This window comes from Atractosteus spatula, chromosome 25 (genome assembly GCF_055471065.1).
Source record: "Atractosteus spatula isolate fAtrSpa1 chromosome 25, fAtrSpa1.hap1, whole genome shotgun sequence".
Taxonomy (NCBI): Eukaryota; Metazoa; Chordata; class Actinopteri; order Semionotiformes; family Lepisosteidae; genus Atractosteus; species Atractosteus spatula.
In genome coordinates this window covers 8,773,270-8,794,967 of record NC_142730.1, presented here as the reverse complement: position 1 = coordinate 8,794,967, position 21,698 = coordinate 8,773,270, and the positions used below count along the sequence as shown (strand labels likewise).

General features: G+C 51.0%; 1 protein-coding gene and 1 long non-coding RNA gene across 2 annotated transcripts in view; one reads left to right on the top strand and one right to left on the bottom strand.

The window, feature by feature from the left end:
* The window catches only part of LOC148815325 (pleckstrin homology domain-containing family O member 1-like), a 33,355-nt gene extending 15,037 nt beyond the window's left edge, over positions 1 to 18,318 (bottom strand). Inside the window, exons 1-3 of the mRNA XM_088905854.1 lie at positions 18,197 to 18,318; positions 17,128 to 17,274; positions 1,900 to 2,040 (exon numbers count right to left, since the gene is read on the bottom strand). Coding sequence (XP_088761980.1) covers positions 1,900 to 2,040; positions 17,128 to 17,274; positions 18,197 to 18,223 — 315 coding nt within the window. The 5' untranslated portion in view covers positions 18,224 to 18,318. The remainder of the gene's footprint in view (positions 1 to 1,899; positions 2,041 to 17,127; positions 17,275 to 18,196) is intronic.
* Positions 18,112 to 19,907, top strand: LOC148815324 (uncharacterized). The gene is made up of 2 exons (XR_016086083.1): positions 18,112 to 18,827; positions 19,455 to 19,907. It is a non-coding gene; the product is annotated as an uncharacterized LOC148815324 (long non-coding RNA).
* Positions 19,908 to 21,698: the final 1,791 nt, after the last annotated feature.

The window sequence follows — 21,698 nt, the reverse complement described above, 5'->3', positions numbered from 1 at the left end:
CAGGATACGAACCAGCAACCTTCCAGCCCCAGGCACAGATCCTGAGCCCCAGAGCCACCGCACCGCCCCCTTTTCAGTGGGGAAGCTGCTGACAGTGTTGAATCTTTTATTTATCTTTGAATATTTTAAAAGTCCAGCCATCCATTTTCTAAACCGCTTTATCCAGTACAGCGTCAAAGGGGAGCCGGAGCCCATCCCAACAAGCAACAGGCACAGGGCAGGGTACACCCTGGATGGGACGCCAGTCCATCACAGGGAACAAAGACACACACACTCACACCAGAGCCAATTTTCCCAGCATCCAATTAACCTACCAGACTGGCTGTGGACTGTGGGACGAAACTGGAGGAAACACATGCAAACATGGGGATAACGTGCAAACTCCACACAGATTGAACCCAGAGCCCAGTGCTGTGCGGCACCATTGCTAACCACTGCGCTATCACGCCGCCCTAGTAAAGTCTGAAAAACTTTTTTAAAAAGTGCATTTTGAAGGTTCAAGAATAATGCAGGGTATTGCTATATAAGCAAGATAAAATAAAAAGAGGTTCTTCTCTGAAGACCTTCAAAGTGGATATGGCCTCTCTTCACTCACCAGTGCTTCTGCAGAATTATTTTTCAGCACAACACCACTGAGCCCAATCTCTCAATCTCATTTGTGGTTTTCAACATAGGCTTTCAACATACAGTAAAGCTGAGATCTTTATCTAACGGATTCACTGCCTTGATTAGTATGAGACGAATTCACTTTCCACAGGGCAACGTTTCATTAGATTTTAATTTGGACAGTGCCTTACGGAGAGGTCCACAAAGCGATCTTTAGAAACCTGTAGTTTATTGTGCATGTAAAATGAATAATCTGCTTTGATAAAGATGACCAGCGGTTGTAATGGATCTCAAATGAGGATTAAAAGCACACTTTAATTTTCTCTTCCTCTGTGAATATTACTCCCACAGGGTAAGATGGCACAGAATACACAGAAAACCTATAATTAGGGCTCCTGTGCAGGCAAACCTTTTATAGAAAAAAGGGGGCAGTGTATAAGTGGGTGTGGCATTAGCAGAATGTCATTTGCCTTTGTCCTCCATTATGTTTTTCAAGTACACAGACTGATGTTTTCCGTTTAGCCCCACACCTGCAGTTCACACCTGCCCTCTCACACGCGTCCACTCCCACAATCCTTTGAAACGGAACAGAAAATACAATCAAATCCTGGGGGTTCTAGCAACAGCGCAGCATAAAATTGCTCAGCCTGGAAATACAGCGAGCAGAGGCTGTTCATTCAGAGATCTCCTGTTTCTCCAGGCTGCTGGGCTAACTGTGACCTCAGGGCCTGCTCAGTCTTCCTTCCCTGGCTGATTGGCCTACTGTGGTCCCAGGCCTGCTTGGCCTGCTTCTTGCTGCCAGGCTCAGCGTGAACCCACAGCCGGCTCGACCTGACCCTGGCTGTGAGGACTACCACAGCCCCAGGCCCGTGCGGCCCGACCCTGGCTGTGAGGACTACCACAGCCCCAGGCCCGTGCGGCCCGACCCTGGCTGTGAGGACTACCACAGCCCCAGGCCCGTGCGGCCTGACCCTGGCTGTGAGGACTACCACAGCCCCAGGCCCATATGCCCCGACCCTGGCTGTGAGGACTACCACAGCCCCAGGCCCATGCAGTCCAATCCTGGCTGTAAAGATTACCACAGCCCCAGGCCCATGCAGTCCAATCCTGGCTGTAAAGATTACCACAGCCCCAGGCCCGTGCGGCCCGACCCTGGCTGTCAGACCAACTACATTCCCAGACCTACAGGCATCCAGATTCACTGTGACCCCAGGGCTGTCTGGGCCTGGCCCCGGCTGTAAGGTTCATCACGTCCCCCGGCCACACGACCGGTCCTGCGGCTCTCGCACTCACCGTGTTCCCCGGCTGCCTGCAGCGCAGCAGCGTGAACTTGCTGTGGTTCTTCTTGCTGCGACTCTTGGACTTGCGCAGCTCCTCCGATTTCTCGTAGTCCGTCAGGTCAAACACCTCCTGGATCTTCTTCTCATCCTTCACCTGCGGAGCAACACACAGTGAGCGCCCTAGCTCAGGGAGGGACACCGTCACCGCTAAAGGGAAGAACTGCAACACAGCAGCAAGAAGGCTGGTTCTGCTGATCCAGTTACTGATAATACATACACACTTCCATATGGATTAAGCACAGAATCTGTAGAACCGGCTACTGGGACATGCTCAGACTTAAGCAGTGCAGCTGAACATCTTAATGTCATTATGCACTCCTGCTGTTGCGTCGGGGCACTGGAGTAATAAAGCAGTTTATTTAAGCTTGACTTCTTGACCTAATTCTCAGGCTGCCGAACAGCTGACGACAGACGGCACAGATGTAACTGATCCCCGAGCGGGGTGCAATCTGTGAGATTGTAGAGGCGGCACATCGGGGGGGGATGAGGTGGGGTGGGGGGAGGGGGAGGTTTTAATCGGGTCCCCCAAGAATACAGCTATACCGTCCCAACATCACGCGGTGTCATCACCGGGGCCAAGGTGGAGTCAAACCCGGTTTTCCCCTCCGGAGGCACAGCTGCCTCCGCGGTTTCAATCCGGGACCCAAGAGGTCGGAGCCCACCGGGACAAGCTCTGAAGCACGTCAACCAGCAGACAAAAGGAAACAGCAGCACTTCCTGTACAGTTACGTGTCCTTCCTCTCTGCTGGCGTAGTGGAACAGGAAAGGAGAAGCTGTGCCCCGGACTGTGTAGCTACCGTGGAGCAAAGGAACCACTAAACTTCTCCACTGATGGCGATTCCAAGCTCTGTCTGAACGAGGCCCTTTAGAACAGTCCTCACGTCACGGGACGGACCTGCCGAAGAACGAGGAGAGCCTAAAAATTCCCAGGAGCTCAAAAATTCCATTGGAAATTTTGCGACAAGGCCAGGTCTCTGGCGATCGCGCTAAACCCCACGCCACCCATCGCCTTGGTGAAAAAAATGCAGCTCGCACCCTCCGACTCCCGTTAAAGCTGCACAGCATGTGGCCCCTGGGGGCCTTTAGAAGACAAACGCCCCAGTGAATCTTCAAACCTCACCTATTGCATCTACTGTACAAGACACCGGTTCTGTTCCACTACCCCAGAAAACTGCTTTCTCGAAATGCACTGTTTCATATTAAGCAGGCTGCAAAGGAACAAGTAACAGGTTTATTCCCTGCTGAAAGGAAACCAAAAGAGACCGAATGTTTCGGCATGCTGACACCTGAAGAAGGCTCCACAGCTGAAACGCTGTGTCTCTTTTCCCCTCTTTTCAGGGGATAAACCTTTACTGTTTAATATTATACAGGTAGTTGTCCACAATTTTCTATATGCAGCCTGCCAGGATTTCTTTCCACTGTGGGTTCAGGCCTGGTATTAACCAAGCAATTTATGAGGCGTTTGTTTCAGTGCTGCCCATGTTAGGGGGTTCTTTCAAGATGGGGAAAATTAAGATCATTCCTGTGTTTAGCAGGGAAAGTTTGCAGGTCATCTTGTCGAAATCAGAGCTCTTCCTGCAGCGCTTGGCCTCAAGATGGATCTACAGTGCCTACTGCCCAACTTTTCCCAAGTAATACATAGCAAGGACATGGTTATATAAAAAAATAAATATATAAGACGTCCCTTTCTAAAGTCACACATATACTGCCTCCTCCAACAGGGCTGCCCCAGTGTTGCCCAAGTCTCAGAGCCCCTCCTGCCCCAGTGTTGCCCCAGTCTCAGAGCCCCTCCTGCCCCAGTCTCAGAGCCCCTCCTGCCCCAGTGCTGCCCCAGTCTCAGAGCCCCTCCTGCCCCAGTGTTCCCCAGTCTCAGAGACCCTGCCCCATTGCTGCCCCAGTCTCAGAGCCCCCCCTGCCCCAGTCTCAGAGCCCCTCCTGCCCCAGTGCTGCCCCAGTGTTTAGAGCCCCTCCTGCCCCAGTGCTGCCCCAGTCTCAGAGCCCCTCCTGCCCCAGTGTTGCTCCAGTCTCAGAGCCCCTCCTGCCCCAGTGTTCCCCAGTCTCAGAGACCCTGCCCCATTGCTGCCCCAGTCTCAGAGCCCCCCCTGCCCCAGTCTCAGAGCCCCTCCTGCCCCAGTGTTGCCCCAGTCTCAGAGCCCCTCCTGCTCCAGTGCTGCCCCAGTCTCAGAGCCCCTCCTGCCCCAGTGCTGCCCCAGTCTCAGAGCCCCTGCCCCAGTGTTGCCCCAGTCTCAGAGCCCCTGCCCCAGTGTTGCCCCAGTCTCAGAGTCCCTCCTGCCTCAGTCTCAGAGCCCCTCCTGCCCCAGTGTTGCTCCAGTCTCAGAGCCCCTCCTGCCCCAGTGTTCCCCAGTCTCAGAGACCCTGCCCCATTGCTGCCCCAGTCTCAGAGCCCCCCCTGCCCCACTCTCAGAGCCCCTCCTGCCCCAGTGTTGCCCCAGTCTCAGAGCCCCCCCTGCCCCAGTCTCAGAGCCCCTCCTGCCCCAGTGCTGCCCCAGTCTCAGAGCCCCTCCCGCCCCCTCCTGTCACAGACACTGCCACTTCCTGTCAGGGCTCGTGGGTAGAGCAGGAAGCCGCAGGACAGCTGCCTTGGCCTTCTGCAGGAGTGCAGAGGGTTTCCTGAAAGGCTTCCCACGCCAGAGCCGGAGCCAGGCCTGCAGCTGCTCTTCCTGAGACCAGTTCGGACACCACAGGGAACAGAGCAGCTGGCCAGGCTCTGGCTACACTTCACGCCCTGATTCCGTCTCCCTTTCCTGGGATACTGTCAATGGCCTCGTAAACGTATCAGTTTCTAGTCTTCTCTGTTCAAGACTGAAGAGACTCTGTTCCTTCACTGTCGGTGCTGGACAATCCCTTAAGCCCTTAAGCTGGTCACTCTTCTCTGGACAGAATGCACCAGGAAACGACTGCCTTTTAAAGAGCAGCACAACCAAACAGCAACTGAAGCTGCTGATTGTCAATTAGGTGACGAAGCCTCTGTTAGGCCGAGGGGTCATTTCTAATGGGATCCATATTCTTACAGGTCGCCCTAAATCTACTGTTATTTGAAAACTAGAAAGACCAGTTTAAGCAACTGGTCTACTGAGCAAGTAATATTTCAATGAAGGGAGCAGTGGTACTCGAGGGCTTAAGGATGTTGTGATTTCTGTTCCAAATGATCTCTAAATGACTTACTCCAGCACACAACCTGTTTCATTAATTGTTCATAGTTAAATTGGTCCTGGGCTTTAGAAACCGATGACTTAAAGGGTTCAAGATTACTGGTGCTAGTAGCAGATCCATTACAACCTAAAGATCCATTAGGGTTCGGAGTTATTCTGATGCTTTGTGAAAGAGAAAGATTTTACAGGCAATAGCTGTGACGCGACTCGCTTCCTCGTCTTCTGCAACACACTGCGGGTTTCTGCTAAGATCTCCAATTTACCTGACACTCTCTTAACAGATCTGCCCCACCTCACGGACACTGAAGTTGCAGCAGGTCGCCCGGTTAATGAAACAGACTGGGGCTTTTCATCTGCACAGGGTCCCCTGCAGTGCCTGATCTCGTCAAGTGAAACAAGCAGGCAAAGAATCCAGGAGACTTTCGGAATCCACACGGCAGCCCGTGTCTGCTGTACAACACGCCCTCTTCTGAGAGGCAGTGCTGTGGAGGTTCAAAGTGGTGAAAATAAAACAGGAACTGAGCGTCGCATCTGGATCTGCTGGGCGAGAACTGCGGACGAGTAAAAGCCACGAAGATCTCATCCGCCCAACAACAGGAACGTACCAACATACCCAGGAACAGACAGAAGCAGGGGCAAGAGTTACCTTTTTAAGAGGCAAAACAAAGCCATCTGGCCTGATTGGCTCTGCACGTCTCGGCGCGCCGAAAAATACAAAGTAAAAATCAGGGCGGGGGGGGGTGAGTCACACACTTTTGCAATGTGCGATGCGCCAGCGTGGGGCCCTGCTCTCGCTCGGCACGCGTCTTTAAATAGCCGGCTGGGGTTTGGCGCAGTCTTTCACGCGGGCCTTGTGCTGCTCGCAGACCTGTGGCGGCTGCAGGTGCCACACGCCAACCTCCCCCCCCCGATCAGGAACTCCCCTACCGCGGCAGAGAGCTGCCAGGCCCCCCCCCACCCCACGCCCTCGTGCCCACCCCCGCCTGCTCTGCTGCCCTCCCTCTCCGGGGGCCAAACCTCTCTGACCAGGAGGCAGCTGTGCAGCTGAGCAGCAATCTGAAACCCCCGATGGACCCCGAGGTCGAGAAGCAGGATCAGGAACTGGAACGAGATAAACTGAGAGCCGCCAGGTCTGTCGTGCCCCTGCTTCTTTAAAGAAAGCAGAGTTTCTGAGGTTTCCCTGGGTTCAGAATAGGACGTTCGGCAGGGTTGTCTTGAAATTGGAAGAAAGAGTACTAACTGCTTCAGCACCAAATAAACGTTTACAACCCAGGGGGACTCACTCAGACCATCTAGCCTGTTTCGCAGTTGCTTGATCCAAAAATCTCATCCAGCAGTTTGTTCAAAGAAGCCAGCCTACCATCTGGGTAGCTTGTTCCATGCCCCCACCACCCTTTGTGTAAAGATGAGCACCCCCCCCCCCCGTTCTGAGCTTGAAATGCACGTCCACATAGCTTCCCCTTGTGACCCCTGAACAAGTACTGATTCAATCTGATCTCAGTAGACTAAAGGGCATCTGTCTGCTTACAAACACGTGTTACAGTGACCAGGACACTCAGAGACAGGGGGGGATTTTAATTTTGGCCTCAAGCTGAATTACATTAACTTTTACAGTTGGGATCAGACATTCGTTGAATTGGACAATTACCCCAATAGCAAAAAATGTTTTTATTGTGAATATTCTTTTGTTTTTGCGGCGTAGATACATACAGAGGCTCATACAGTGGCTGTTTAATTTAGGTATAAAATGTAATTAGCAGTGGCTCTTCTGAATAGATCACTAACACTGATCAGCTGTTGACACAGTCAGATCAAGGGCAGGAACAGTGAACAGCTGATCAGTTTTCTCTGTTAAACGTAGCACAGTTGTTAAGCGATTACAATTCATATTCGATGACAGATCATATTTGTCTGGGCAAAGGGGCAATGCTTAGCGTACACAATCATTTCTTTCCATTTCAGGCAAATCGTACAGTCGCATCCTGTCCTGTCTCGGTGAAGATGGAGCAATCTGACCATCCGAAACTCGGTGACCTCTGTTGATTACGTTTTACAGAGCATTTCGTGGGTCTGGATGGAACATCTGACAGATCCATTTCTTTTCCTGATAAGAAATAAATCATCTCTCCCCCAAAAACCACTGCCTCTCAGTGGCACCTTGCAATCATCCTTTTATAGAAATGCAGAACACATTTGCTAGTTGCTAGTATCTATACAACACTGGCTATTTGACATCAGCTGGAACAGACTGGATGGTAATAGCAAGAGAATTTCTGAACCCTCCCTCTCGACGCCCTCCAGACTGGGTTGCTGTGTTTCATCCACAGTGGAGACTTCATTAATCATTTTCAAGCGTGTTTTCCCTTCATGTTCAAATACAAAAAAGCAGGCTGGCTTCTGTGCAGAGCCGTGCAGATTCGGTTACAGGGACTGACAGCCTTTGTTTTAGCCTGGCGAGCTCCAGCCAATCCAGCCCCTTGATTCTCTGCACCCTATGCAAATCACGAGACACGAGACGCTGGGGGACAACAAGCAGGGAACTTGCGGAGGTATCCTTGTCAAAATCAAAGGCCGCATGCAATGCTCTGACCTCACAACGGAGTTACAGCGCCTACACAAATTCTCCCCACCCTTTCCAAAGTCACATACGGTAATGACATGGCTATATACAAATATATATATGACATCAGCCACGCTCGGCTCTCCGACAAAATGCAAAGCAGTCGTGCAGCAGAAATCACAGACGAGCCCATCCAGCTTTTATTAGGTTGCTAGCAGCTAATTGATCAGGCCATCCCATGATTCAATGCACCTACCTGGACACCCACACATAGAAACATACAGCGCATAATTCTTAATTTCTTAATTCTGAAATTCATTCTGTTAGGCAACAGAGAGTCACTTTGGAAAGGGCATCTTCATGTTCATGTGTAAGCATGTGTACTCCTGGAGGATGCCCTGTCTCTGTTACCCATCCACCCAAAACAAATGGGTGCTATCTAGTGCTCACCTGTGGTACGATCATTAGCACTCTGCCTAATCGTCAATGTCAGGCCCTGCCTGGGGCTCAAAGATAGATATTGCTTGTGATGCTCAGACACCTCTTTGAGAGTGGTGGTGGGCTCCACCTGTTACCCCCTGGATGATCTCGGCTGTGTTTTTAACTGCTTTGTGGCCCTGTAACACACTCAAGGAGGAAAGAAATCTCTCTCTAAGAACTCTGGGACTCCATAGAGGAAGGTGATGCTCAACTGGAACATGTTTTGTTTTTAATTTGAAACTAAATTATAGCTGTTTTTTCGTCAGAAATCTCACAAGTTGCTAGGTTTTGAAAAGGGAATCATCACGCACGAAAGAATAGCTTCTCCTAAACCTGAATCTACTTGGAGCTGGTTTTTCTTCAGACTAATTAGACTATTCCCTGCCTAATTTAATTTGAATCCTGGTCACATGCTTCGTTATGCTCATATGGGACCTCCCACAGGTCAAGAGATTTGAAATTAAAGCACAGTATCAAGTAGTTCTTGGAGGAACAGCACACTAGTGCTCATCCCAGTTAGTTAGTTGAGTTCTAGATCAGTGGTTCTGGTCCTAGTCCTGTAAAAGCACTGTGTCTGCTGGTTTTCATCCCAGTCAAGTTCTTGTTAACAGGTTGACTGATTTCACTTCTAAAATTGGGGCAGGTTTGTACATTTGTTTTCAGCTCTTCAAAGGTCAAATGGCATTTGTAATGCGTAACAAACCTGTACCCATTTCCAAGTTTCAGAGCTGCCTTCTTTTCAGGTGTGCTGCCTGAAATGTCACCTATTGGACCTCTGATACTGGGTCCCTCCCACTGGGGGCGTGTCTTTTACAGGGCCACTCCCCCCTCTCCGGTCATCATCAGCTGATCAGCTAGTAAGGGCTGTTGAGTCGGAAACAACAGGAAGCAAGCTGAGCACAGCCTGTGTAAAGGTCTGTGTGCCGAAGTTGGCAGAAACAGTACTCTTGAAGTAGGGAAATTCTGAGTTAAAAGTCTCGACAAGCAAGCAGATCGGTGAAGTCATTAATCAGCACTGGAGATGTAGAGCTCAGCTGAAATGAAACCCAGCAGAAACCATTTCCTTCAGCACCAGGGTTGGGAATCACTGGTCCTAATCAAACGGGTAAATCAGGATCCAATTATTAATAACGCCGCAGCACTGTAGAGTTATTAATATGAATTATCCTGGTGCAACAGGGCAGCTGGATGTGGAGAGTCAGATATGGGGTCAAAACACAGTAGGCACTATAGGGACACTCCTGATAGGCTGAGAAATGCATTAACAAGACAAACGCGCATGAGGTTATTAGAGAACTGGCCTCACCTGTGAGGGTTTAGTGAGGGAACAGATCGGGTGACTATCCCAGCCCTCCGGTAAAGAAGAAGACTGTTTAAATACTTGACTGGCCTAAACCATATCCACCCCACTGAGGGTATTTGCACTGCTGCTCAATCTCAGGTGCAGCACAGAGGTAAAGATGGCGTGCAGTCACAGACTGATTCAGGGTAAAAAAATGGTTACCAACTACAACAGGAGTCCAGGCGCTACAGCTCTGCTCACGTGGAGCTCCCAACACCAACAAGAGCAGTTTTGCGCTATGAACATAAAAGCCCCGCGCTCTGAGGCAATTAATACGACACTCATCAGCTGAGCTTCTGATGGAGATGAGTCACCTGGCTTTTTTTAACCTGCACTCACGCGTGCGGCCTCTCATCATCTCCCTTTGCAAACGAGCTTATAATGGGGTTAGGTTTTTCAGCGCTAGACGTAGGCTGATGACAGGAAAGGGCCCCTTGACTGCGCTGGTATATTTTTACATGAGCTTGTCTGTTGTGGGTGGCACCGCGGTGCAGTGATCAGCATCGCTGCCTGGGTGGAGGTGCTGTCTGGGTGGAGTTTGCATGTTCTCCCCATGTTCCCATAGGTTTCCTCCAGGTGCTCCGGTTTGCTCCCACAGTCCAAAGGCACGCTGGTAAGTCATTGGCTTCTGGGAAAATTGGCCCTGGTGTAAGTGTGTGAGTCTCTGTCTGTCTGCCCTGCGATGGACTGGCGTCCTGTCCAGGGTGTACCCCGCCGTGTGCCCTTTGTGTGTCGAGATGTGCTCTGCGACCCTGAACTGAACCAATTAAAAAATGGCTTGTCTGTGCTGTGTAGTTGGGTTACCTGAAGCAGTGCAGCAGAAGCAGTCTGATCAGATGCACACCCAGACCTCTGAATTTGCTGTGCTCTCCAGTAACAGGCACGCGCTTTGTAAACGCTAATGGACGCAGGCATCACCCAAAAACCACTCCAGCACAAGAAGGAAGAGCAGAGATCAGTAGCAGTGGACTGACCAGGTCCAAACCCATAGCTGACATAGAGGGACTGTGCCAAAACGTCTCTGACTGGACACAGAGACAAGCACAGACAAGAGCCACTTGGTAGCTCTGCTGTGCCATATTCACGTATGACTGAGACGCTCTGCAAAGCTCTGCACCGAAGACCTGCAAGCACACAATTTGCGTGGGGTGTTGAGTCCTGGTATTACAACATGACAACATACATATTCAACAGGTGAGACGTGCTTGCGATGTGTTAGATCAGAGATGAAAAAGTCAAGCCCTCGAGGGCAGCAGGATACTTTGGTTTTCAATGCACATCTGATCTCAATACTTGAGTTAATTAGTCCGACAAGAAGTCAGATCAGGTGTGTTTATACTGTAGGTCTTAAATCAGTCTCAAACCAAACTGAACAATACTTGCAAAACCTGCAGAAGTTACAAACACTGATCAAGAGCCTCTAGTCTTTTAAAACATTGTTTTGATACTTAAAAAAACAGGGCTTCTGCCTTTTTATGGTTAAAGCTTGTTGAACAAAGGAAATAAGTCATGCAAAAAAATGACTGGCCTGACAATTTCTCTCAACCACACTGTTATTTCCGATGCCATAAAAGCGCTCATGCGCTGAAAGAGGAACAGAGGCAAAGATTCTTTTAATATCACTGCATGCAGTGCGAGCCCGTCCTTATTTGGCAAAAAGCAAAGCAAAAAGATAAACAAAATAGGGAACTGTCCCTACTCCCCCAGATATTTCCTAACCACTGGTCCCAGCAAAACCACATGGTTCAAACCCGATCAGACCAGATCGTCTTTCCCATAAAAGGCAGGTGGACTTCCTTGTACCGTCTTACTCATTTTGTTGGCTAGTCGTTTCTAGCCAGTACCTGAAGGACCTGCGTCAAACAACGTCAAAGCCAACTTGATTCACACCCCTGCCACTCTCTGTGTAAAGACATGCACCCCACTCCCAGACGTAATCGCACTCCCTCTTACAACAATGTCCTGATGGTCCACATTTTTCTGATCCTCTGGGCTGAGGGTCAACAGCACGGGTTTTTAATACCTGCATCACTTAATTCCTATAACCTGTCTGTGCTACAGGTCACCATTAAGGCCAGGAATTCAACCTGTTGCCCGTCCTTCCAGAGCAACACTGACACTGCTGGGCAGTTTAGCCTCTGACACCTGATTCTTTATGCAAAGAAGTGTCTCCTCTTTCCAGGTCTAAGGTTATATTTGTTTATCATAATGCAAAAAGAAAACCATCATTCATTCATTTTTGAACTGCTTCTTTCAGTTCAGGGTTGCCGGGGAGCTGGAGCCTATCCCAGCAAGCAACGGGCGCAAGGCAGGGTACAATCCGGACAGGACACCAGTCCACGCAAACGGACACAGACACACACACACTCACACCAAGGACAATTTTTCCAGAAGCCAATTAACCAACCAGGACAGTGGGAGGAAATGGGAGCACCTGGAGAAAACTCACACAAGCACAGTGAGAACATGCAAACTCCACACAGACAGTGCCCCGGGTCTGGAATTGAACCCAAGACCCCAGCACGGGACGACAATCATCATGTTCTCCAATATCTTATTTCTACAAATATATACCATCTCTAAACTCTCTCAAACAGCTGTGCCTCCTCTTAGGAGTGTGTTTATGATGACTGAAGAGCCACAGTCTTGCCTCTGACTTTCCTGCCCTCTGGATGGTGTTTTTTACAAACAGGTTGGGGATTTCTGGCAAAAACGATTATGGGGATGCCGCCTCGAGTTTAAGACCATGGTCTCCTAGTTTTACTTTGAAAGAGCCTCACAGAGGGGCCCGGAAGAGTTACAACGTTTCAGGAAACATCTCGGCTAAGAACTCGGACAGGCCGCCGCCACCAGTAAATCTCGCGCCGAGGACACCTTGGAGCTCAGCACCGCGAGGTAAGCGCAGGCTAATCACAAGGCCCCAGGTTAAGCCTGGATTGTCCCCTATCATGCGTCTGAGCGCACAGGAGACAACCTGACATTCTCTGACGTGAGGCCCTGCTACACGCCCTCCGTGTGTCTGAGAGAGTCAGGGCACTGCGTCAGACCTTCTCGGTGGGTTTCTGAAGGCTCGGCTGGCAGAAACGAAAGACACTCAAGGATCACCGGCTTTTCTGCGCTTTTCCCCAGCAGCCGAGAGCCGTCTTCTCTGGAATGTGGTTTAAATTTGTGGGGTTTTTTTTGCACTGTTCCAAGAATTACCTTGCACTGTTTTTGTCCTGTTAAATTTTCTCTGTTTGCGGAATTTTGCACAGTTTTCGATTACATGTTATTTATGTTATGTTATTACATGTTGTTCCTATTATTGCTTTTGTGTAACTGTCTATTGTCTCATCTTCTGTCCTATTTATATACTGCACCTGAGTGACTAATGAGAAACACCTTTCATTATACTATGCACCTGTGTAAGTTTAATGACAATAAAGTTGAATTGAATTGAATTGAATTGAATTGAAATCTGGGAAGAGCAGCTCACCCGCGTTCTTCTTCCTCATTTACCAGTACCCTTGTAACCTCACCTATGTGCTCCTATGAAGAAGTAACATTTTTCTGTTGTAGAGAACTTTAATCCCTAACCGCCAACAGGCGCTAAGGGATATATCCGTAAATACACAGATATGCCACTGCCCTCCAAAAATGGACTGGTTTTTAGACCTCGACAGTAAATATTTTATCCTCCCCACTGGTTATGTACCTTCCAGAGACTTTCTGGACACACCATCTAAAGCCGGCTGAGAGGAAGTGCACTGGGGAAGGACATCGGTGTCGCACAATGCTCTGCTGCTCATCAGTATGGCAGTCTGCTCCAGAGACCCCCCAGGCGATAGAATATAAAATCCCTTGTCCTTTCCATAATGTCTTACAACAGAGTAACAGGAGAGTTTTTCCTGTGCCGTGCTGTATTTTCAGTAAACCACACAAACAGACAAACCATCCTCTCTTGTCCTTGGGCTTGGCACGTAAAATAATGACAAACTCAATATTCTGCTGAGTTCGATCCCTGTGACTCGAATGGGCCGCATACAGATGGCACGCCAATTAGCTCTCGGCGCCAAATTATTTCCCAGCAAGCAAAGTCAGACAGCGCAGACTGTCGCCAGAGTCAATCCATCTTGGAAGCACTTTAAATAATAAAAGAAATGGGGTTTTGTCCTGTGTGCTTCTCCGCCACACTCTCCTGAAGGACAGCAGCGAGCCTCAGGAAGCTCCAAGCTGACCTGCTGTTTTCTGCTGCACGTTACTTTTCACAATAACCACTCGGTCCCGACCAGGATGCGTTTGGGAAGTGGAAGGAAAGCAGGGCCCACAGGAGAAGCCGATACACACCACGTGAGAACATGCAGACTCCGCACGGACAGATGTCTGGGGCCAAACCAAAGTCAGGTCTCTGGAGCTGTGAGGCAGCGGTGCTACCAGGCGGTTCAGGATAACCACTCTGGCCCAGCATGTCTCTAAGAAACCAGAGCCCCCAGAAGAATAAGGCCACATACAAGGCGAGGAGAACATGCAGACACCCCACAGACAGACGCCTGAATCCCAGACAAACCAGGATGACACTAGAGCTGTGAGGAAGCCTCATCAATGCAACCATAATACTGAAGTGCTAGAGCCAACTAAGACACAGGAGTGACCCAGAGGCCTCACAGTGTTTGCAGGTCTTTGTCTCCTGCCATGTTCTCTGACCTTTCTGCACCATAAGAGACACAAGCTCATTTGCTGGAATATCTTTCCTACCCCACCGAAAGCAGAATAAGAAATGAATGGACCTAGATCAGACGCCATTTATTATGCCTGAAGTAGCAGATGGGCTTGTTTCAGACAGAAGTTTCAAACCTGGTTCTGTAGCCTGTACGCGCAAGCCAACCTAGAAAATGTGCAAACAGGAGCACAAGTAACATGTTGGTGGGAACAGAGCCATTTCCACTGCAACAGAGCTTTCTTATCCCCACTCATACTGCATATTTGCTTCCAGACTAATTAACATGACTCCAAGATCATTATAAAAATAAATCAGTAATGGAAAACTAATTACCAGGAAGTCACACTGGCCTGCAATTCTCAGGCATCCAGCAGATCTACCACAATACGAAAAGTGTGCAGGTTCACATTCACTCCGATTTCTCCCAAAAAAGCAGCTCATTTGTATTAATCGGGGTTTAATAAAAACCACAGGCAGTGAACACTTGAAGGAAAGGTGGAATATCAGGTCATTGAGCCCGTTTCAATTGTTCAGTCTGGACAGGCTCCACACGAGCCCCTCTTGAGCGACAGGCTTTATCAGCTCAAAAACACGACGGAGAGACAGGAAGAAAGCCCGGGTTCGGCTCTGAAGAGCTCGACCTCGCTGAGGCATAGACCCCCCCCCAAAAAAGCAGCTGCGTCTGGTAGCGGTCTGAAAGGGGGGTATTTAGAGCTAGCCTCTACAGAGCCATTTCCTGACCACTAAATCGCGAACTTGACTTCCTCGAGCCGTGGAACTGCCGCAGCGTGGCCGACACACCGTCAGGAGACACAGGCCTCAGACGAACAGCCTCAGCAGTGCGTCCTGTTCTCTCACTGCGGCCCCAGACACTGAAGAGGCCAGGAACTCCTCAGAATCAAATCAAGTGCCTTCACCTGTGGCAGGGCCTCTTTAGTTCAGGGGGCCCGCTTAATTCTTGTTTGATGGTTTTGCTGAGTGGCACAGTGGCGCAGTGGTTAGCATTGCTGGCCCTGGGCCCAATTCCTGGAGTGCTGTCTGTGTGGAGTTTGCATGTTCTCCAGGTGCCGCGGTTTTCATCTACAGTCCTAAAACATACTGGTAGATTAATCGGCTTCGGGGAGAATTGGCCCTCGTGTGTTTGTGTCTGTGTCTGCCCCGAGATGGACTGGCGTCCCGTCCGGGGTGTAGCCTGCCTTCCGCCCACGGCATGCTGGGATAGGCTCTAACTACCCTGCGACCCCAAATCGGATAAAGTGTTTAGAAAATGGATGGATGTTAGAAAATGGATGGATGTCTGATGTTTTGCCCAAAAGGACACATAACGCGAAAGAAAGGGCAACAGACAAGCAGGGCAGCACTGCAAAAAGACCATCCTATTGCTTGTGAGCATGACTCATGCCTACAAAAGGAAGCCAAAATGCACCCCTTGAAAGACTGTGGTGCTAAACTGAGCAACGGTGTTCATTGAAACTGAAGGGCAGAGTGGCCTGACACATGAACTCCGCGCCAGCCCTAATCGCGAGCCTTGGCTGGCCTGCTGACAGTGCTGATGAGCAGTTACAGCAATTAAAATTCAACGAATTCAAGAAACGAGGAGCTGGCTCTTTGCACAGGCAGGCTGGAGTTATCTTGGGGGGGGGCAGCCAAGTCCGTTTCCCCCAGAGGGATCCTGGGCTAGCTACGGAGAGAACGCCCAGCCCTCTCCTCATGCCCAAGCTTTCTCCTCCTGCAGCTCCGGCACACAGGGGAACATGAAAACCAACCCAGGGTTAGCGCATGGTTGGCCCGTACTGGGCGAGTGGGGGCACACTGGGGTTTGGCTGATGGACATCATATGCCCTCAGTATTGCTGACAATTTACTGACTCGAGCTCTGATCGCCAGCACAGCTGAAAATAAAAATAACTGCTGGCACTCCCAGAGCTGAGTCTGCAAGGTGCAATTCTCCAAAAGCCCAAAAAGCTCCAAAATCATCCGGGTGCCCATTCTGCTTTGGAATCACTAAACCGTCACCGCTGTCACACGGGCCTCCCACACGTAACACGGATCAATAACTCCCTGTTCTCGGGCTCAGTCTGCACCCATCTTTCCTGAACCCCACAGGGCCCCCAAACTGACGAAGTGTCCGTTCTCGCCCGGGGCACGGGCAGATGGTGTTGTGCCAAGCGCTGGGTCAGGGACGGGTCAGAACGGGGACTGCCAGGGTGCCAGGCTGCCAGCTGCTAGCTAGAATCACAGCCGAGCTGTTGCGACTGTCTGTAGACTCTAACACAGGGGCTGGTTAGCACCTGCAGAAGTGCAATGACAAGGACGCAGCTCATAAAGTTAGAAAACTTGGGACTTCTTGGTCTTAAACGTCCGATTAGGGGTGAAAATCCCACCAGGAACGAGCTCTGAACATCACAGTTTTTTTCCCAGACGTCTTCTGTAGTAAAGGCGCAGGAAGAGCAGGAAATTGCAATTTAACTACAGCAGCTTTTACCATTTCGGACATAGGTTCTACGACAGAGACGGCGTCCAAACGCACTGCACTCATTTCTAATCCGTCCTGTATGCGCTGCAATGCCCTTTTGCTCGAGTTTGCCACGCAGGGCTTTCCAGAATTATACAACAGTTAGACTCAACGCAAACCACCATCTCCCTGGTTCACTCAGAGAAAACGCATGATAGTTCTTCACAGCCTGACCTCTGAGTCACTGAAACTCATTGTAAAGTAGCAAGGCATCTACATCTGAAGGAGTCATTTAAAACCGTATTGCTGCGGACAAAATCATAAACAGCGTGATGACTGTAATATGAAAAGAGCCGACTGTCTCCGAACACGCGGGTCAACAACAGTTTACAAAACGTGTGGTTGTTGTTTTTTTTAATTGCCTCTTGGACAGGTCGAAACAGGTCATGACAGGTAAAACAGACTCTTTTTACCTCTTTCTCGGAGATGTAGAGCTGGTCGCCTTTCAGCACCACGTAACGGTTCCTCCAGATCTCCCGGAAGATCCCCCGGCCGCAGAACTTGCGGATCCAGCCGATTTTCTCCGGCTGCGAGGGCGGCTGGTTGGCGTCCGGAGGCCCCTGCATCGCAAAGCACAATCAGCTGGCAGGCGAAGCCACGGGCGGCCGGACTGCGCCGAGACACCCGGAGAGAACTAGCCGACTCGCTGGCCAGCCCACCGCCTGAGTGACGGACAGACAGACGGACGCGGAAATAGACCCGAGCCCCTCATTAAGATTCAAAGGAGCCCGCATGACGAAGACAAAAAGGCAGACTTGACACGGGCATCTCAGTTCTTTTGTCATGCAGACGATGCGAGATTCCTGGCTCCGGCACCTCGCCGCCTCTGGTTAAAACCGTGCCCGTGACCTGGAGCGGGGGATGCCACTCGCACTTCTCACGAGTGCGGGATTAGACCCACGGGAAAAGGGGCTACGGTGTTTCCGGGGCTCTCAGACACAGCAACCCCCCCCCCATTAACGCGTCCACACCCCCTCTCCCCCCCCCCCCCAGTGTCTCCCCTCAGCGCACAGCGAGAGGAGCCCCCCCCCTGTCCCAGCCTATCCCGCTCGGAAACTACAGGCAGCGGAACATCACTTCAGCGCCGCGACCAAGTCGGTTTAATAAACGCGAAATGCCGGGGCACACTGGGCACGTCTCCGCAAGCTGAAACCCAAGGCGGCATCTCCAGTCAGATGTCCGCCGACACGCAGATCAGTTCAGACACAGACAATGTGTCACGATAATAGCCCGTATCAAGTAGCACACGGTCGGACTCCTCCAGGATCCTTCCTCGCCGCGTCCACAAAATTCGCTGACATCACCATTTCGTCCGTCCCCCCCCAAACACACACACACACGCACATTTTGCAGGATTTGTCCCCCAACACCACCTCACACACACACACACACTCGGAAAACGGGAGTCACAGCGTCGGAGGGGATGGGGATGAAAGAGAAACGGGGGGCACGGCGCTCTCGCAGTGTGGAGGAGAAGCTCACCCGCTTCGCCGAAGCGCTCTTCTTCATTTCTGGAGGTCTGTGCGTCCCTGGCCGCGGCGCCTCCGGAGTTTCCACCCAACGGTCTCGGGGTGTTATGTGTAAGCGGCGATTCCTCTGATGGAGAGAGAAGGGGCAGGGGGCTGTTCTCTCACAGGAGCAGAAACTGTGTTATGGGGGTTCTCCCCCCGCACCACCACTACTCCTCCCCGACCTCGCTCGTCGCTCTCCCCCTCGCCTGGAGCTACAGCCTCCGGTTGCCTCCCCAGTCCTCCGCCTCTCTCTTCTCGCCGCCGCCGCGCCGCCGCGCTCTCCGAGTCTCGCCCCGGGGGTCTCCGGTTACGCTGGCGGAGGCCGGATCATCACCACGCTCCCCGGCTTTGCCCTCTTCTCTGGGAAGCGCAGGCAGGTCATCGGGAATATCAACAAGCCGCTCGCTGCCGGGGTCTCCCGCTGCCGCGCTCCACAGCTCCATCTATAGCTCGGCGACGTCAACGCGTGATGTCACCGGCAAGGCAGAGCGCTCCGGAGGCGCAGGAGCTGAGGAAACGCGTGTGTGGTCACACACGGCTGAGGACGGAGCAGGGGGGAGAGAGTGTGTGTGTGTGTTGGACGAAGACGTCTCAGAAATTGCGTAAAGTTTCGTTTTATTTTTATCCCGCTATCTTTGTGCACACACATATCCGAACAGCGACAATCGCGGTCGAGCTGAGCTGGAAGAGAGGGTTTGTGGTTGCGGTGTACTGTACAAGCCTCTATCCTGTTTGTTAAACTGAACTGGGCGCGTTGAAGTGCTGAAATACATGCCCTGGCATGCCTGAGCTGGCACTCAAATGTCGCCCCTCCACCTCACGCAAACTCTCTTACTCTGTGCACTATGGTTCCTAATAAACCTCTTTAAACTTTGAAGACGTCACTGTGACACTGTGGTCACTAAGCACAACACTGTAGCGTAAAAACACGGTAGAGGATTGTGGTAAATTAGGATACGAACAAATCGCCCTCATAAAAGTGCCCTGAAGCACAGGAAATCAACAAAGTACCATGTAAGTGGTGGTTGATTTCCGGAAGCACTTCCCGGACCCTCTCTCCCTGTTAGTCTATGACGAGGCGGTGAGTGTGAAGGAGCCCGTTGTGATCTCTAATTCCCTTAAGTGGGAAATGAATATCACCGATATCACGAAGAAAGCACAGCAGAGCATGTTCTTTTTCCTTGCTTCAGCTGAAAAACTGTGTTGTCTCTCCACTATTTCTGATACAGTTTCACAGAGCCATTACTGAGGGACTTCTGCCTGGCCTCTGTGACTGATTGGCGAGGTGAGGCAAACTGCGCAGAGGAGGGGGGTCCCTGCCTGTGGCCTGCCCGTCTCCGCCTGTACGGGATGACGGGTACAATTCCAGAGCAGAGACGCCGGCAGGCAAGACTGCTGATGACCCCTCCCCACCCAGGTGACCACCTGTCTCAAAAAACCTCCGTCAGGAAGACAGTACCAGTCTGTCGAACCCAGGACCACCTCGTATCTGATCAGCTTCTTTCCCAGGGCTGTCTTTGTGCGTGTCCAGCATTCCCAGTGAAATGCTCCCTGTCTTAATGATGTCTGTTGTCTTGAGTGTGTATGGAATGTGTCGAATGTCTTTGCAGCACCAAGCACACCAGAATACATTTCTTGTACATGGAATGTACTGGGCAAATAAAGTTGATTCTGATTCTAAATGGACCGGGGTAGATTTTCTTATAGTCACCTTGGGTATATGCTCAATCTAATCCTGCCATCCATTTTCTAACCATCCAATTCAGGGTCACAGGGGAGCCGGAGCCTTTCCCAGCAAGCAACGGGCGCAAGGCAGGCTACACCATGGGCAGGACACCTGTCCATCACAAGGGTATCTGACGCACATACTCACACAGAGCAGAACTGACCAATAAGCCAGTTAACCCACCGGCGTGTCTTTGGACTGTAGGAGGAAACCCATGCCAACACGGGGAGAACATGCAAACTCCACACAGACAGCACCCCAGGAATCGAACACAGGACGTCAGGCAGCAGAGCCGACCGCTGCGCCCCGGCGCCGCCCTCAATCAAAAGCACAGCCGACATTTTCCTCTGTCTTGCTTTTACCATCTGGTCTGCTCTCCTGGGGGGCAGCTGCTCTGGGAGGTGAGTGATGGGGGTCCCCCTTCTATATGTAAAGCCCTTTGGGATGAAAGGCGCTATACAAACACATAGGGGGAAGCTTTGCGGATTTGGTCATCACTGGGAATTGTCAAGAGAGGGGTGGACTCCATTTGGGCACAGCATTATTATTATTATTATTATTATCATCTTAAATTAATTATTTAATCCCCCCCTTTATTAGCTCTGCTTGTTTTGGGAATTCAAGAGACTAAAAAAACCTCCAAGAGTGGTACTGGACCAGCCCTGTGCTGATCCAGGCATGGACAAACGTCCCAGAGAAGGATTGCCCAGGTGTGTGGGGAAAAAAGGGAACAATTCAGCTCTGGGGTGCTCATTTTAATCTGGCTGGCCCGGCCTGCGGGCATATGCGCCTCTGCCTGCGTGAAGGCTGTTGTCCAGGCTGCTGGGTCACCCTCTGTGTGGCTCAATCCAGGCAACAACCAGCGCCGCCGGACTATTTTCAGAAACGAAAGGCGTTTCGGTGGAACACCGGTTCTATTTCTGCGCGGGGTCTGAGAGGGATAAACACAGATCATTCCACCGCCACCGTGTTCGCGACAACACAGACGGTTTTGGACTTTTCCAGACTGGGAGAGGGAGAGGCCAACAAACCTTTCTCCTGTAATCGACGCGGGCAGCACTGGGCAGTAGTGCCATGAATTTCGCTGTGTTTTGTGTGTTTGTGTGTGTTTTGTGTGTGCGCGTGTGCGTCTGTGTTTGGCGGTGATGTAATAGGGGACACAGAGAAAAGGGACACAGGCCGAGCTGCACAGTATCCTTGATCAAAAGCTATTAAAGGCCTTTGCGGTCCGGCTTGCACTCAGTGCAAATGTTTGTCCATTAAGAGGGAATAACACAGCCTGCGTGTGTGCTCCCCTTTAGATGTTGTTGTTGTTGTTGCACTCAGACACGATTAGCTTGTCGGGGCGTCTGGGGGAGGGGGTTAATGGCATAATCGATATCCGAATGAGCCAGGCCCTGAGAGGAGCACAGTGCGCAGACCCCAGGCAGATGCTTATGCATCAGCCCCCTGGAAGCTAGCCTGCTACTGCACCCTACCTCTCCATGGTCTGGGGGTCTTAATAAAGACAACCGTTTCGGAGCTGCTCATGCATCTCCAGTGAAACAAGAGAGGAAACGGTTATTTTCCTTCATTGGAAAAGGTGGGAACAGCCATCCCAGATCGGGTATTCCTCTCTCTCTCTCTCTCTCTCCCAAGTGCGGGAGTGCTTTCTTCAGTGCGAAGGGCAGAACGTGACTCACAGGAAGAGCCAAACTGTGGCTCTTTTCTGTAGGTGAAAACAACAGACCCATGACGGGACATGTTT